The sequence below is a fragment of the Rutilus rutilus genome (genome assembly GCF_951802725.1).
Source record: "Rutilus rutilus genome assembly, chromosome: 13".
Lineage (NCBI taxonomy): Eukaryota > Metazoa > Chordata > Actinopteri > Cypriniformes > Leuciscidae > Rutilus > Rutilus rutilus.
Window position 1 is genome coordinate 19,755,021 of NC_140218.1, and position 12,035 is coordinate 19,767,055.

Below are 12,035 nucleotides of genomic sequence, written 5' to 3' on the forward strand. Positions count from 1 at the left end.
TTTACAATTTAAAATAGCTGTTTTCTGTTTTAATATATTTTAAAATATAATTATTCCAGTGATGTCAAAGCTGAATTTTCAGCATCATTACTCCAGTCTTCAGTGTCACATAATCCTTCAGAAATCATGCTGATTTGCTGCTCAAGAAACATTATTATTATTATTATCAACGCTGAATACGGTTGAGCTGCTTAATTTTTTTTTTTTTGGTGGAAACTGTGAGTGTTTCAGGATTCTTTGATCAATAGAAAGTTCAATAGAACAGTATTTATTTAAATCTACTGTCACTTTTGATTAAATTAAGACATCCTTCCTGAATAAAAGTATATATATATATATAGCCTATTTTTTTTTTTTTTAAATGTGTTCTGATCCCAAACTTTTAAAAGGTACTTTCCAGGAGCCAGGAGCAAAAAAAAAAAAAAAACGGTGATATATTCTTGTTTTGTTACAGATGAATGATCTCAATCACCGGTAAAGTATTCCCTATACACTGGATTGGAGACCAAGGCCCGGCGCTTTGTTTATGGCTTTAATAGCCTTTTAGTCATGGTTTACAGCAGATCTGCCTCTTGTAGATGGATTGAGCACATTAATGAGATGATAAAAGATGGTTTCGGTCTGCCACTGAAACCGATCCTGGGCCAGTTTCTCACATACGCCTTAATAATATGAGTAACTTCTAAAACATTACTGAAATGAATAAATGATTCTTTGTTTTTTGTCTGCTAGGAAGGTGTTGGCAGCAGTCTGTCTGTGTTATAAGAGAAAATGTAAATAAAAGGTCTGTTTTTATGAGGACAAATGTGTTGACAATGCAGTCATGTCCTCTGTGTGACTTGAGTGCAATAGACATTTCAAAACGATAGTAACTTAGAAACCACCGAACACACAACTTTTCCTAATCTAAAGAAAATTTATTACCTGTACAAAAAGAGCAAAATTATAATAATAAAAGAAAGAAAGTGCTTAACACCCGATGTGAATTGTCACTGCGATGCAACTTAGTACAAACAAATTATAAGTAAAACAGTGCAAACAAAGCCTTGAAAACCAACAAACGGCGAACATTAAACATGGGATGATGATAAACACAACAACAGTTGATGCAATTTGACAATTACACATTTGATTAATTGGACATTTTACAGCACTTCATTTTTATAAAATAACCACGGAATAATTTGCATTGTAAAAATTTTAGTGGTTACATTTTTAATAAAATAAAATAATTTTTTAGGGATTTTTTCCCCCCGCTTAGCCTCTGAAACCACTCGTATTTCTTCTGGATTTTGAACTAGAGTCACACTGGTTTTTATGGCATGATCCTCCATAGCTTGAGGGACACGCAGAGCATGGTTTTCCAGTCTTATATGGAGCCTCTCCTACCCAGTTCCCCCTAGAACATAAGAAGCAACATGTGCAAGTTCGATTACTTTCCCTTTTCTTTTTCTTGCAAAAATCTTCATTAACCGTTATTTAAAATGACTGTATTGATACAGTAGAAAATGATTCTTACTTGATAGAATAGTTGCAAACCAGTAAGGTGGCCTGTTTCCACATACTCCCGAAAACATATATATCTGAACACCTTCTGACAGCACATCCAATCTTATTGCTGTTGGCCCACACCATCTGAAACAAAAAGTAAGGATCATGTGACACTGAAGACTGGACTAATGATGCTGAAATGCCATCAAAGGAATAAATTACATATAGGCCTATATATAGCATTTTGGAGACCCACCTGGGTGTAGTGTGTGCAGACAGAGCCACTGCATCCATTGGGGAAGGAGAAAGAGTGTCTCTCTCCATACCAGGATCTTACCAGATCAACGATCGATCTGTATCTGCAAAATGAAAGAAATAATAACAATCATACTCAGAATGTAGACAGTGTAAATATAATCCAGAATTGATGGTTTTCAGATATTAATTCATGCCGATACCATTAGTGTACCCATTCTTGGTATGTTTTTGTAAGGGTCTGTACCTTCCAGAGATAATGGACAGATTCTGTCCAGTGGACCGCAAAACATGAGGAGGTCCATGGTCCCATATGCACTGAGAGGCCCAGGACTCTGCAGATTTAGCCAGTCTCTCGTCCCACACCTTTCCAAGAAGAGAGGGGATAGATAAATAAATATGTCACCCAAAAAGACCATGCAATGACAATAAATATGAACCGAGGATGTCAAGCAAAATGATCATAAACACTGTCCACACGACTATATTCTTTCAGCAGACTTCTGGAGCCATACATCATTAATTCTATGAGGAACAGACTGAAATGTAACTTATCAAATCTTTACTTTAGCACCAGTGATGTCTGAATCGTGAGCAACGACTCGTTTAACTCAATTCATTTAAATGAATTCGCTGATCTGAATCTGATGCAGATCTAAATTATTCAGACTTAACTCAATGACTGAATGATTCGGTAGCCGTTAACAAGCTCACTTGACTTGAAGATTTTTTAAATATGTAGCCTAATAAAAAATTTATCTCTTTTATGATACATTTTATGCATGAGTTTGAGTCCTTTTTGGACTTTCTGTCACCACACCTTGCATTAAAAAGAGCGTCCAGGGTGCCTTGAAATGTTGCATTCAGAAAAACATTATAATAATAATTTATGTTATGTGTTTGTTAATCCTAACACAATAATAATGTTAATTAATTAATTAATTAATTAATTAAAAATAAATTAAAAACAGTACATAAAAATGCCCTACCATATATTCCATATTTGCTGCGGGTGGGAAGACCTGTGAGCGCACGCGGTTGTGATAGTCCAGTAATGCCGTCATATCTTTGCTGGAGATGAAGCGTTTCCGCCGCGCTCGAGCTGCGCTGGTGTCGCTGCTGTTCCTCAGTACATCCTCCATATAAACCTCATTGAGATGAAGCAGCTCTGTTGTGGCGTTCACCGCCACCGCTGCTGTCGTGCACGGCAGTGTCCACAAGGCGCCAGCAAAGAACAGCTGAACGCAGGCCAAATTCATCGCGCTGCCTTCTGTCTGGTTGGCTACAGGTGCTTTATTTGTGGAAAGAGAATACAATGTCAACAATCTCTCACTGTCTTAGTCAGCAAAATAACACTTAAGCTCTGGAACGCTACAGTCCATATTCAAGTGCAAGTAGCCTATCGTTTAATCCTGCACTTTCTGTTAGTAAGATAATAGCCAGACCATTTTAACCATAGTAGGCCAACAGATAAACATGTCAAATAGTGATATAGCAGATAACCCCGGTATGTGCAATTTATAGTCCACCCAAAAATTGCCAAACACACACACACACACACACATATAGGTAGCTATACAATTTAACCCTACAATTTGCTTTGTTAGTTATATAGACAGATTTTATATCTTGCTAAAAAGTTTTAAAATAACGTATTTAATATAGGCTACATTATATAATGTATATAACTATAAAATAAGTTATATATATTATATGGTTTAAACCTGTTATGTGGTTTTACATGGTCAAATTAATACATATATAGTGCTGTCAAAATGATTAATCACGATTATCGAATCTAACATAAAAGTTTGTATTTATATAATTTATGTACACACACACACACACACACACATATATATACATATACATATATACACACACAAACTTGTCTGTTAGATTTGACAGCCCTAATATATATATTTTCTTATCAAAGTGGCATGGTTTGACACGAAGCAAATCATAGGGTTACATTGCAAAAGGGTTTAAGCAAATTGACAAACATTACACCCAAATGTCCTCACTAGTCTTTGAAGGTATTATATATATGACCATCTCAACTGATGGAAAAGGAAATACATCAACAACAAAGATCTTTCAATAAACTCCTTTGATTTGTTTTTGTTGATTTTTTTTAATCTAATCATAAAAAAGTGAACACATAATGGCTATTTAAGAGAAAAGTGTGGCATATACTTATGTAGTCCTGCAGTGTGAAGAGAGCGGGGGTCCTCAGTGGTCTTCACAGCAGCACATGCCTTCAGGAGTGATTCCAGCACTTTAGCACAGCCTGGAGAAGAGCAGCTGAAAAGATCTCCACTTCAACTCTGGCCTTTGCAAACAACGTCTTTGACATGTGTGGCAGCGAACTTTAACTGGGCCAACTCTCTAAGGCCATCTGACGTAAAAGAAAAGCCCTTGTCTCTTTTTCTTCCCCCACAGGGATGTTCCCAAAGTTCAGGAAACAATTTAATGGAAGTCTTTGCTTTTTCAGCACACACTCAGTGGAATCTCCAAACAGCCATGCTCTCCAACAGGATTTTAAGATTGATGACTTTTCAACAGTCATAACTCTTCTTTCCATGACCTTTGTGATTTTCAAATGTTTTTATTTTATTTTATTTTTTTACAGCTTTCTGGGCAACTTTCACTTCTGATTTCACATCCTGTCTTACCAGTATAGCATCCATTTGGTTTGCAAATACTATGCTATATAGTAACTACAAAATAGCATGCACAGTAATATTCAAAGACAAATTGGTTTTTACAATGCTTGGCTACATTTGGCTCTTGTTCCTTTAAATCATCCGTTTCTGTTCCTCGCTTATAATCGGACGTGTGTTTTTTTGTGAGCTTTGCTTGGAGCTGGACTCAGCCTTCCTGGCAAAAAGTTTCAATAAAATAAGTTGAATAAGCACATTGGCAAGGATTTTATAAAAGGGAGGGAGTTGTTCTATGAATTAAAGTCCAACTTTTAAAGTCATAGCCAAGTCAGAACATTGTTCCAGTCGTCTATTCAGGAAGGACATGCCATGTGTAATATCTCTAGTCTCTGGCCAGTGCCAATATACACTGAACAACTTTGATTGTTGCAACTACTGAACAGGGTCACCTAGAGCATTGAGTAGATTCAGACTTATTACAGTAATACTATGTGGCAATTAGCCAATGCAGTATATTCACCTCATACTGAGCTGAAAATATGCAATATCAATAATATGGATACTATAGATTGTTGTTTAATTACAGTATGTGTCCACTGCGCCTATCATTTGCACTTACAGTATCTACTTTTTGGGACTTTCAATCCATTACAATCCATTGTGTGAGTGTGGTTGTCATTCTTATAATAAAGTCAAAAGTAAAAGATATTAACACTTTTAAATAACAAGACTTCCAGTTTGTTTTTTGGGGCTAACAGCTAACGTAAGTATTGAATTCAATTTAGTACATCATTATAAGCAAAATATAGTGAAAATCTAAATATAATGAAGAAATAAAGCCTTTTTATTCAGCATGTAAGGCTTAGAGACCTCAAAGGAAACTTTTAAAGTTAGCAGTCATCCTCAAACTGTCAAGGTCGGCAGGGTCAAGGTTCAACTTGAGGCCTATTTGGAAGACTTTCTGTTGGCTTACTATATAGGCAAGAGAGCGTAACTTGTTCTCTAGACAAACATATGATGTCACTACTTAACATTCACAATGTTGCAACCTTATGGTTTTTGTAGACAAAATGCACAAGTTTAGTCATTCCATTGAGACGCATATGTAAACGTTCTTCCCCGGGTCAAATGTTTGACAGCTTTATGTGCTAATATGATGTAAACATAACTCTAAGCTACAATGATCCCTTGTAGAGTGTAACGTTTAAAAATAGCCACAGACATGTCTCTGTCAATTCTCTCACATACTTAATAGTGTTGTCATCACACATCAAAGGAGGTGATGAATTTTGAGCAGAAATATAAAATGAATCACTCAGTGCATGTACAAGCAGTAGCTATAGCTCACATTAAGCTTAATTCATTCGCATAATGTTACCTTGACTGCACCTCATTCATGCTTCCCATCTGCTTAAAGGGGTGGTATAATGCCCCTTTTTACAATATGTAAAATAAGTCTATGTTGTCCCCAGAGTGTGTATGTGAAGTTTTAGCTCAAAATACCCAACAGATAATTTTTTACAGCATGTTAATGTTGTCTCTTTTTGAGGGTCAGTAAAAACGCATTGTTTCGTGTGTGTCCCTTTAAATGCAAATGAGCAGCTGGTCCCGGCACAGAGGGCGGAGCTTCAAGAGTGTGTGTTGTTAGCAGCTCCAATTACCTCACACAGACAGGCACTAAAATGTCAAAAACTGTTCTGCCTTTTATGTTTAAACTGGAGTCGGACATTGATGGAGAGACTCAAGAAGAAGTGACAACATATAGAATGCAACAGGACGTTTCTGAATGGTTAGTTGATGGATTTATGTTGCTGATGTGGAGTTAACTATCTTCAAGTCTTTGATTAGCATATTCTGTCATGATAATCTATAAAATCGCTTGTGTGGGAACTGTTGTAAGATGCCTACAGAGTGACGTGTGTGGTTTGTGTTATGTACTGTATTGCATGTGAAAAGACGAATGCGACAACTTGAGCAGACTCACAAATGTGCTCTATAGACCACACAGATTTTAGGCATATAATTTGTAAAATGATAAATCTTGTATCTTCTGAAAGAATAAAATGATCAAAATCATAAAGCGCCTATTTTTTTTGTTTGTTTATTATAGCACAGACAACATATACTATAATATTTATCATATTCAGTAGTGTTTTATATAATTTCAAAGGGTTTTCTGTAAAATTACACTGGAATATTGCATATATACCACTGGATATGGGTATGGGCAGAGTTTAGATTTGGGTAGGTGGAAATTACATAAAAAAAGGTAATATTCCTCCCTTCAGATTAATATGAACATCTTTTTCATTTTTTATAATACAGAACAAATTCCAGTTCCAATTTTTTCCAGTGTTTGCTGCATCTAGAGGAAACAGCCATAATTGTCTGCATGGTGCTAGAGCCCACAGGGCCTGAGTTATACACTTTCAAAAATGAATTTAAAATAAAAAAATCAAAGAGCGCCTCTTTTTGGGGGGTTTTATTACAGCTCAGACAACATATACTTAAATGTTTATCACATTTAGCACTGTTTTATGAAATTGCAAAGGGTTTCCTGTAAAATGACACCAAAATGGTCTATTTTGGAAAATAAATGTGGAAATGGGAGGCTTTTCAATTTGGGTAGGCAAATCCAGGCGGAAATCCCCAAAAATGGTCCGGAAGCTTAACAGGTTAAAGAATCATTTTTGAACGTTTTTGCCTTTTATTATAACAGGACAGTCTGGGATCAAGAAAAAATCCACGAGTCGGGACTTTAGCTCGGGTCGTCCAAAGCCCAAAAGTGCTAAATGTCAGTACACTGACCACTTCGCTATTCAACAGCAGTTTGATGAGTATTTGAACCTCACTGCTAAGAAACATGGGGGGAACAGAATCCGACGGCAAACAAACCAGCTGTCGGAATCTGTTCCCCCACTCCCATTATGAGAGGTGTTGATGTAGTGGATTAAAAAAAGGCTGATTCAATTTTTTGTGTGGATGGAGCTTAACTGCCATCAGTTTAAAGAATAATTTGGGGAGTTTTTTGCCTTTTATTATGATAGGACAGTCTGGGATAAAGAAAAATCTACGAGTCGGGACTTAAACTCGGGTCGTCCAAAGCTCAAAAATGCTAAATTTCAGTACACTGACCACTTGGGTACCAGGGACAATTATTCAACAACAGTTTGATGAATATTTGAACCTCACTGCTAAGAAACATGGGTGGAACAGAATCCGACGGCAAACAAACCAGCTGTCGGAATCTGTTCCCCCAGTCCCATTATGGGAAGTGTTGATGTAGTGGCTTAAAAAAAGGCTGATTCAATTTTTTGTGTGGATGGAGCTTAACTGCCATCAGTTTAAAGAATAATTTTGGGAGTTTTTGCCTTTTATTATGATAGGACAGTCTGGGATAAAGAAAAATCTACGAGTAGGGACTTAAACTCGGGTCGTCCAAAGCTCAAAAATGCTAAATGTCAGTACACTGACCACTTGGGTACCAGGGACAATTATTCAACAACAGTTTGATGAATATTTGAACCTCACTGCTAATAAACATGGGGGGAACAGAATCCGACGGCAAAAAAACCCAGCTGTCGGAATCCGTTCCCCCAGTCCCATCATGAGAGGTGTTGATGTAATGGCTTAAAAAATGCTGATTTTATTTTTGTGTGTGGATGGAGCTTAACTTGCATCAGTTTAAAGAATATATTTTTTTGCCTTTTATTATGATAGGACAGTATAGTATCAAGAAAGTTTGACGAACCGGGACTTGAACTCGGGTCGCCCAAAGCTAAAATAAAAATATTGTCAAGGCACTGACCACTAGGCGATTGAGGCTAGTAATTTCATGCAATTTGATAAATATTAGAACCTCATTGTGTAAGAAACATAGGGGGAACAGAATCCAACGGCAAATAGTTCAGCTGTCGAAATCCGTTCCCCCACCCCAATGATGAGAGATGTTGATGTATCGGCTTAAAATATGCTTATTCTGTTCTGTGTGTGGATGGAGCTTAAACAGCATCAATTTGATAAATATTAGAACCTCAGTGTGTCAGAAATATGGGGGGAACAGAAAAAAAAAAACAGCTGTCGGAATCCGTTCCCCCACTCTCATTATGAGAGGTGTTGATGTATGGCTTAAATTACAAATTGCGAGTGTGACTGCGAGTGCAAATCTCTACATTCAATTTCAGATTTTTATTTTACAGGTTCTCAAAGTCATTTACAGTGTGTTTACACCGCAAAACAAATTCTCTCCTTGCCATTTTCGCACTCTTCCAAACGGGATTGTCCTCTCCGACTTGCCATAGAGTCCTCAAACTCAGTAGAGGAGGGGCCATAGATGAGCTCATAAATCTGCATTTTGAGTGGCGTGAGGCGTCAATTTAACATCTATCGGCAATGATGGTGTAAGGATGATAAATCCTTACACCAGATGCTGTGTCAATATTAAAACGCCGTCTTCATAATGCCGTAAAGTGTTAAATAAGCGCCGTCAGGCGATAAGTTAACGTCACACGCTGCCACGCGTTAAAATAACGCCACTCGCCGATAGATGTTAAATTGACGCCACACGCCACTCAAAATGCAGATTTATGAGCTCATCTACATGGCCCCTCCTCTACTGAGTTTGAGGACTCTACGGCAAGTCTGAGAGGACAATCCAGTTTGGAAGAGCGCGAAAATGGCAAGGAGAGGATTTGTTTTGCGGTGTAAACACACTGTAAATGACTGCACTCGCCTTTTACTCTGATAATCCAGGGCCTGATGTCTTTCAGTCATCATTAACTCTCTGCCCATTTCGTGTTTTTAGCCCAAATCAACTCAGATATAGGCCTACATAAACAAATGCACTTTATTTTAAAGGCAAAATTTAAAGAAAGAAAAAACATAAATAATTGAAACTATGTGACATTATGATAACAAACAGTAAAATGTTCTGGAAAAAATATTACTTTTATAGCACAATGACCTGTTTTTGGAATTAGCAGTTTACGTCTTATAATAATTACAAATTCAGAAATGCAGGTTTGTTGTGACTGCGAGTGCAAATCTCTACATTAAATTTCATATTTTTATTTTATAGGCTTTCACATTAGAGCTGTCAGTGCAAATTTTAGCATACAAGTTCTCAAATTCAACTGAACTTCCTTTTCTACGTGCAATTCACACAAGCTCTAAGCACTTTATTATAACTATTAATGTCGCTGTCTTCACGTGCTGAAATGTCAGTAGGCTAGTCTCATTATGACATGGCCTAGTCAGGAAAAGAAGACCCAAAAGTGGGAATATGTAGGAAATCCAACTTTATTAACGAAACAGAAGATCAGAGGGAATCATTTCTTTAATTTATTTTTTATTATGTTATTTTTCAATTTGTATTTTTCTTCTGCGCTGCCTCCGCTCGCTAACGCGTGCGTCAGAGATCTAGTTGGTCTGATGAAAACAGCTTCAATTATACTAAAGCCTGTTTTATGCTTCTGCGTCGAACTGCCGCCGTAGCTACGTCGTAGGCTGTGTGTAGCGCGCGTACCCTACGGCGTACCCTGACGTGCACCTCTCCAAAAATGTAACAACGCGTCAATTCTACGCGGACACAAGCGCTGTGATTGGTCTGCCAGAACCCCTCCCTCGGGGTTTCACATGCTCCCTAGGTACGCGTCAACGCGGACAACGACACAGAAGTATAAATTAAAACCAACACGTTGCCTACGGCGTATAGGCTCCGGCGTAGGTCCGACGCAGAAGTATAATGAGGCCTTAACACGCCGCATTTTTTGGCAGTAATGGTAACGGCGTTATTAAGATCGGAAGAGTAATCAATTAGATTACTCGTTACTGAAAAAAAGTAACGCCATTATTTATAACGCCGTTATTCCCATCACTGGTCCCTACCAGCCGTTTGTTGTAGTCCTTAAAAAAATATTTCTTTAAAAACAAATATCTTCCTTTGCTTTGAACTTTGTAACTTTGCAGATGTTGTTTATGCTCAAACAGAAACATTACACACTAACTTAGAAAAGTGAAATCATATTCAACCACCCCTTTAATGATGAAGGAACTTTGTGCATTGTGGGAATGAAAGAGAGAGAAATGGTGACTTTAAAAGGTGCACAGCTGTGCCATTATCTCCTCCACAGCAATGAAAAGGACAGTTGGGTCTTTCTCTGTACGGATCACGTCATTTAGCATAAATCCAGGACTTCCCATTCCCTGCTGCTGCTCCATTTGTCATTTCAGCAGTCTAAACTTTGTTTTGGCAGCCCTGAAAACAAATTTGCTAAGTGATGTAGCTGTTCATGGTGATGGATAGTTTTGAAGGGAACAGAGACAATGGGTCTGTTCTGACCACCGGTTACCGGAATTAAAGGAATCACACACACATATTCTAATTACACATTGATTTAGCAGTTACACCTATAATGCATTGGAACTAACTATTCATATGTAGATACAAACTTATAATTTATACAATTTGGCTGACACTTTTATCCAAAAGTAGATTGAAACCTTATTTTTTCAGTATTCCCATATCAATGACCTGCCATTGCAAGCAACATTTGCTACCAGTTTAGCTACTGGAAAGCCTGCATTTAATTAAAAATGTATTAACAATCATAGCAGAAAAAAATTATTCATGTAAAATCTGTGAACAAATAACATTGATAAAAGGAAAATATAAACACTAAATTAACACATTATTCAACTGATTGAATATTACCAGCAACTGTAATTCAGTTAATCAATCAAGTTATTTTGTCCTCAAATCATTAAAAAAGGATAATTCACCTAAAAATACGAATTCTGTCATCATTCACTTTAGTTCTTCTATGGAACACAAAAGAAAATATTTTGAAGAATGTTTTGCTACAGCATATAATAATAAAAAAAATCATAACAGTAAAATATCATAACATGTAGGCCTACAACATGTGGAATAACATTGATCAAATTAAAATTAACACTCTAAATTAACATTTATTTTAATGAAAATTAACAAAAACTAGATCAAGTCATTTTGTCCTCAAATAAAAGTCACAAAAACTAAAATTCTGTCATAATTTACTTTATTTCTTTGTGGAACACAAAAGAAGATATTCTGAAGAATGGTTCTGTCCATACAATGAAAATCAATGGGGTCCAAAACAACAATGGACCTCCCTGATTTTCATTAAATGGACACACACACATGAAGCACTCATGATGTACACATGATGTCAAGCTGTAACATTTCAGATTTACTGTCAGGAATGCTCTGAGGAAGAGACAAAGCCATAACTCATTGAGGCCCTCTTCTGTGAGACAGTATGAAGTGGGTCAAGCTTGGGTGAAACACCTCTAGACAATCAGGCCAAAAACAATCCCACTTCCACTAATATGACATCATCTTGTCTAGACACTTACAAAAGTGTGGTGTCTAAAGAGTTTTATCGGTGGCCATGGGTAACACGTATAAAAATGATGAAATGTACCGTATGTGATGTAAAGAAATGAAATCTTGTGAAAATATTTTCATTACTTTCTAATCTAGAGTATAAATTATATTTACAAGTTTTTATATTTAAATCAGAGCTATTCAGCAGGCTGGTTTATTATGTAAAAATACATCTAAAATGAATAAAAATAAAGAGAATT

General features: G+C 36.7%; 1 protein-coding gene across 1 annotated transcript; it reads right to left on the minus strand.

Moving 5' to 3' along the window:
* Positions 1–900: 900 nt before the first annotated feature.
* r3hdml (R3H domain containing-like) lies at positions 901–4,075 on the minus strand. The gene is made up of 6 exons (XM_084429005.1): positions 3,943–4,075; positions 2,736–3,037; positions 1,994–2,112; positions 1,748–1,850; positions 1,520–1,635; positions 901–1,399 (listed from the first exon to the last, which is right to left on the minus strand). The coding sequence occupies exons 2-6, from the start codon at positions 3,003–3,005 to the stop codon at positions 1,258–1,260; spliced, it is 750 nt and encodes a 249-aa protein (XP_084285131.1). The 5' UTR covers positions 3,006–3,037; positions 3,943–4,075; the 3' UTR covers positions 901–1,257.
* Between the last annotated feature and the right edge of the window lie 7,960 nt (positions 4,076–12,035).

Bases quoted from the DNA above. Each gene is read 5' to 3' on its own strand.
- r3hdml (XM_084429005.1), bottom strand. From the start codon at position 3,005: ATGAATTTGGCCTGCGTTCAGCTGTTCTTTGCTGGCGCCTTGTGGACA. The intron at 2,113-2,735 runs GTAGGGCATTTT...CTTCTTGGAAAG, and splicing joins CAGCAAATATGGAATATATG to GTGTGGGACGAGAGACTGGC. The intron at 1,400-1,519 runs GTAAGAATCATT...CTTATGTTCTAG, and splicing joins GTTTGCAACTATTCTATCAA to GGGGAACTGGGTAGGAGAGG.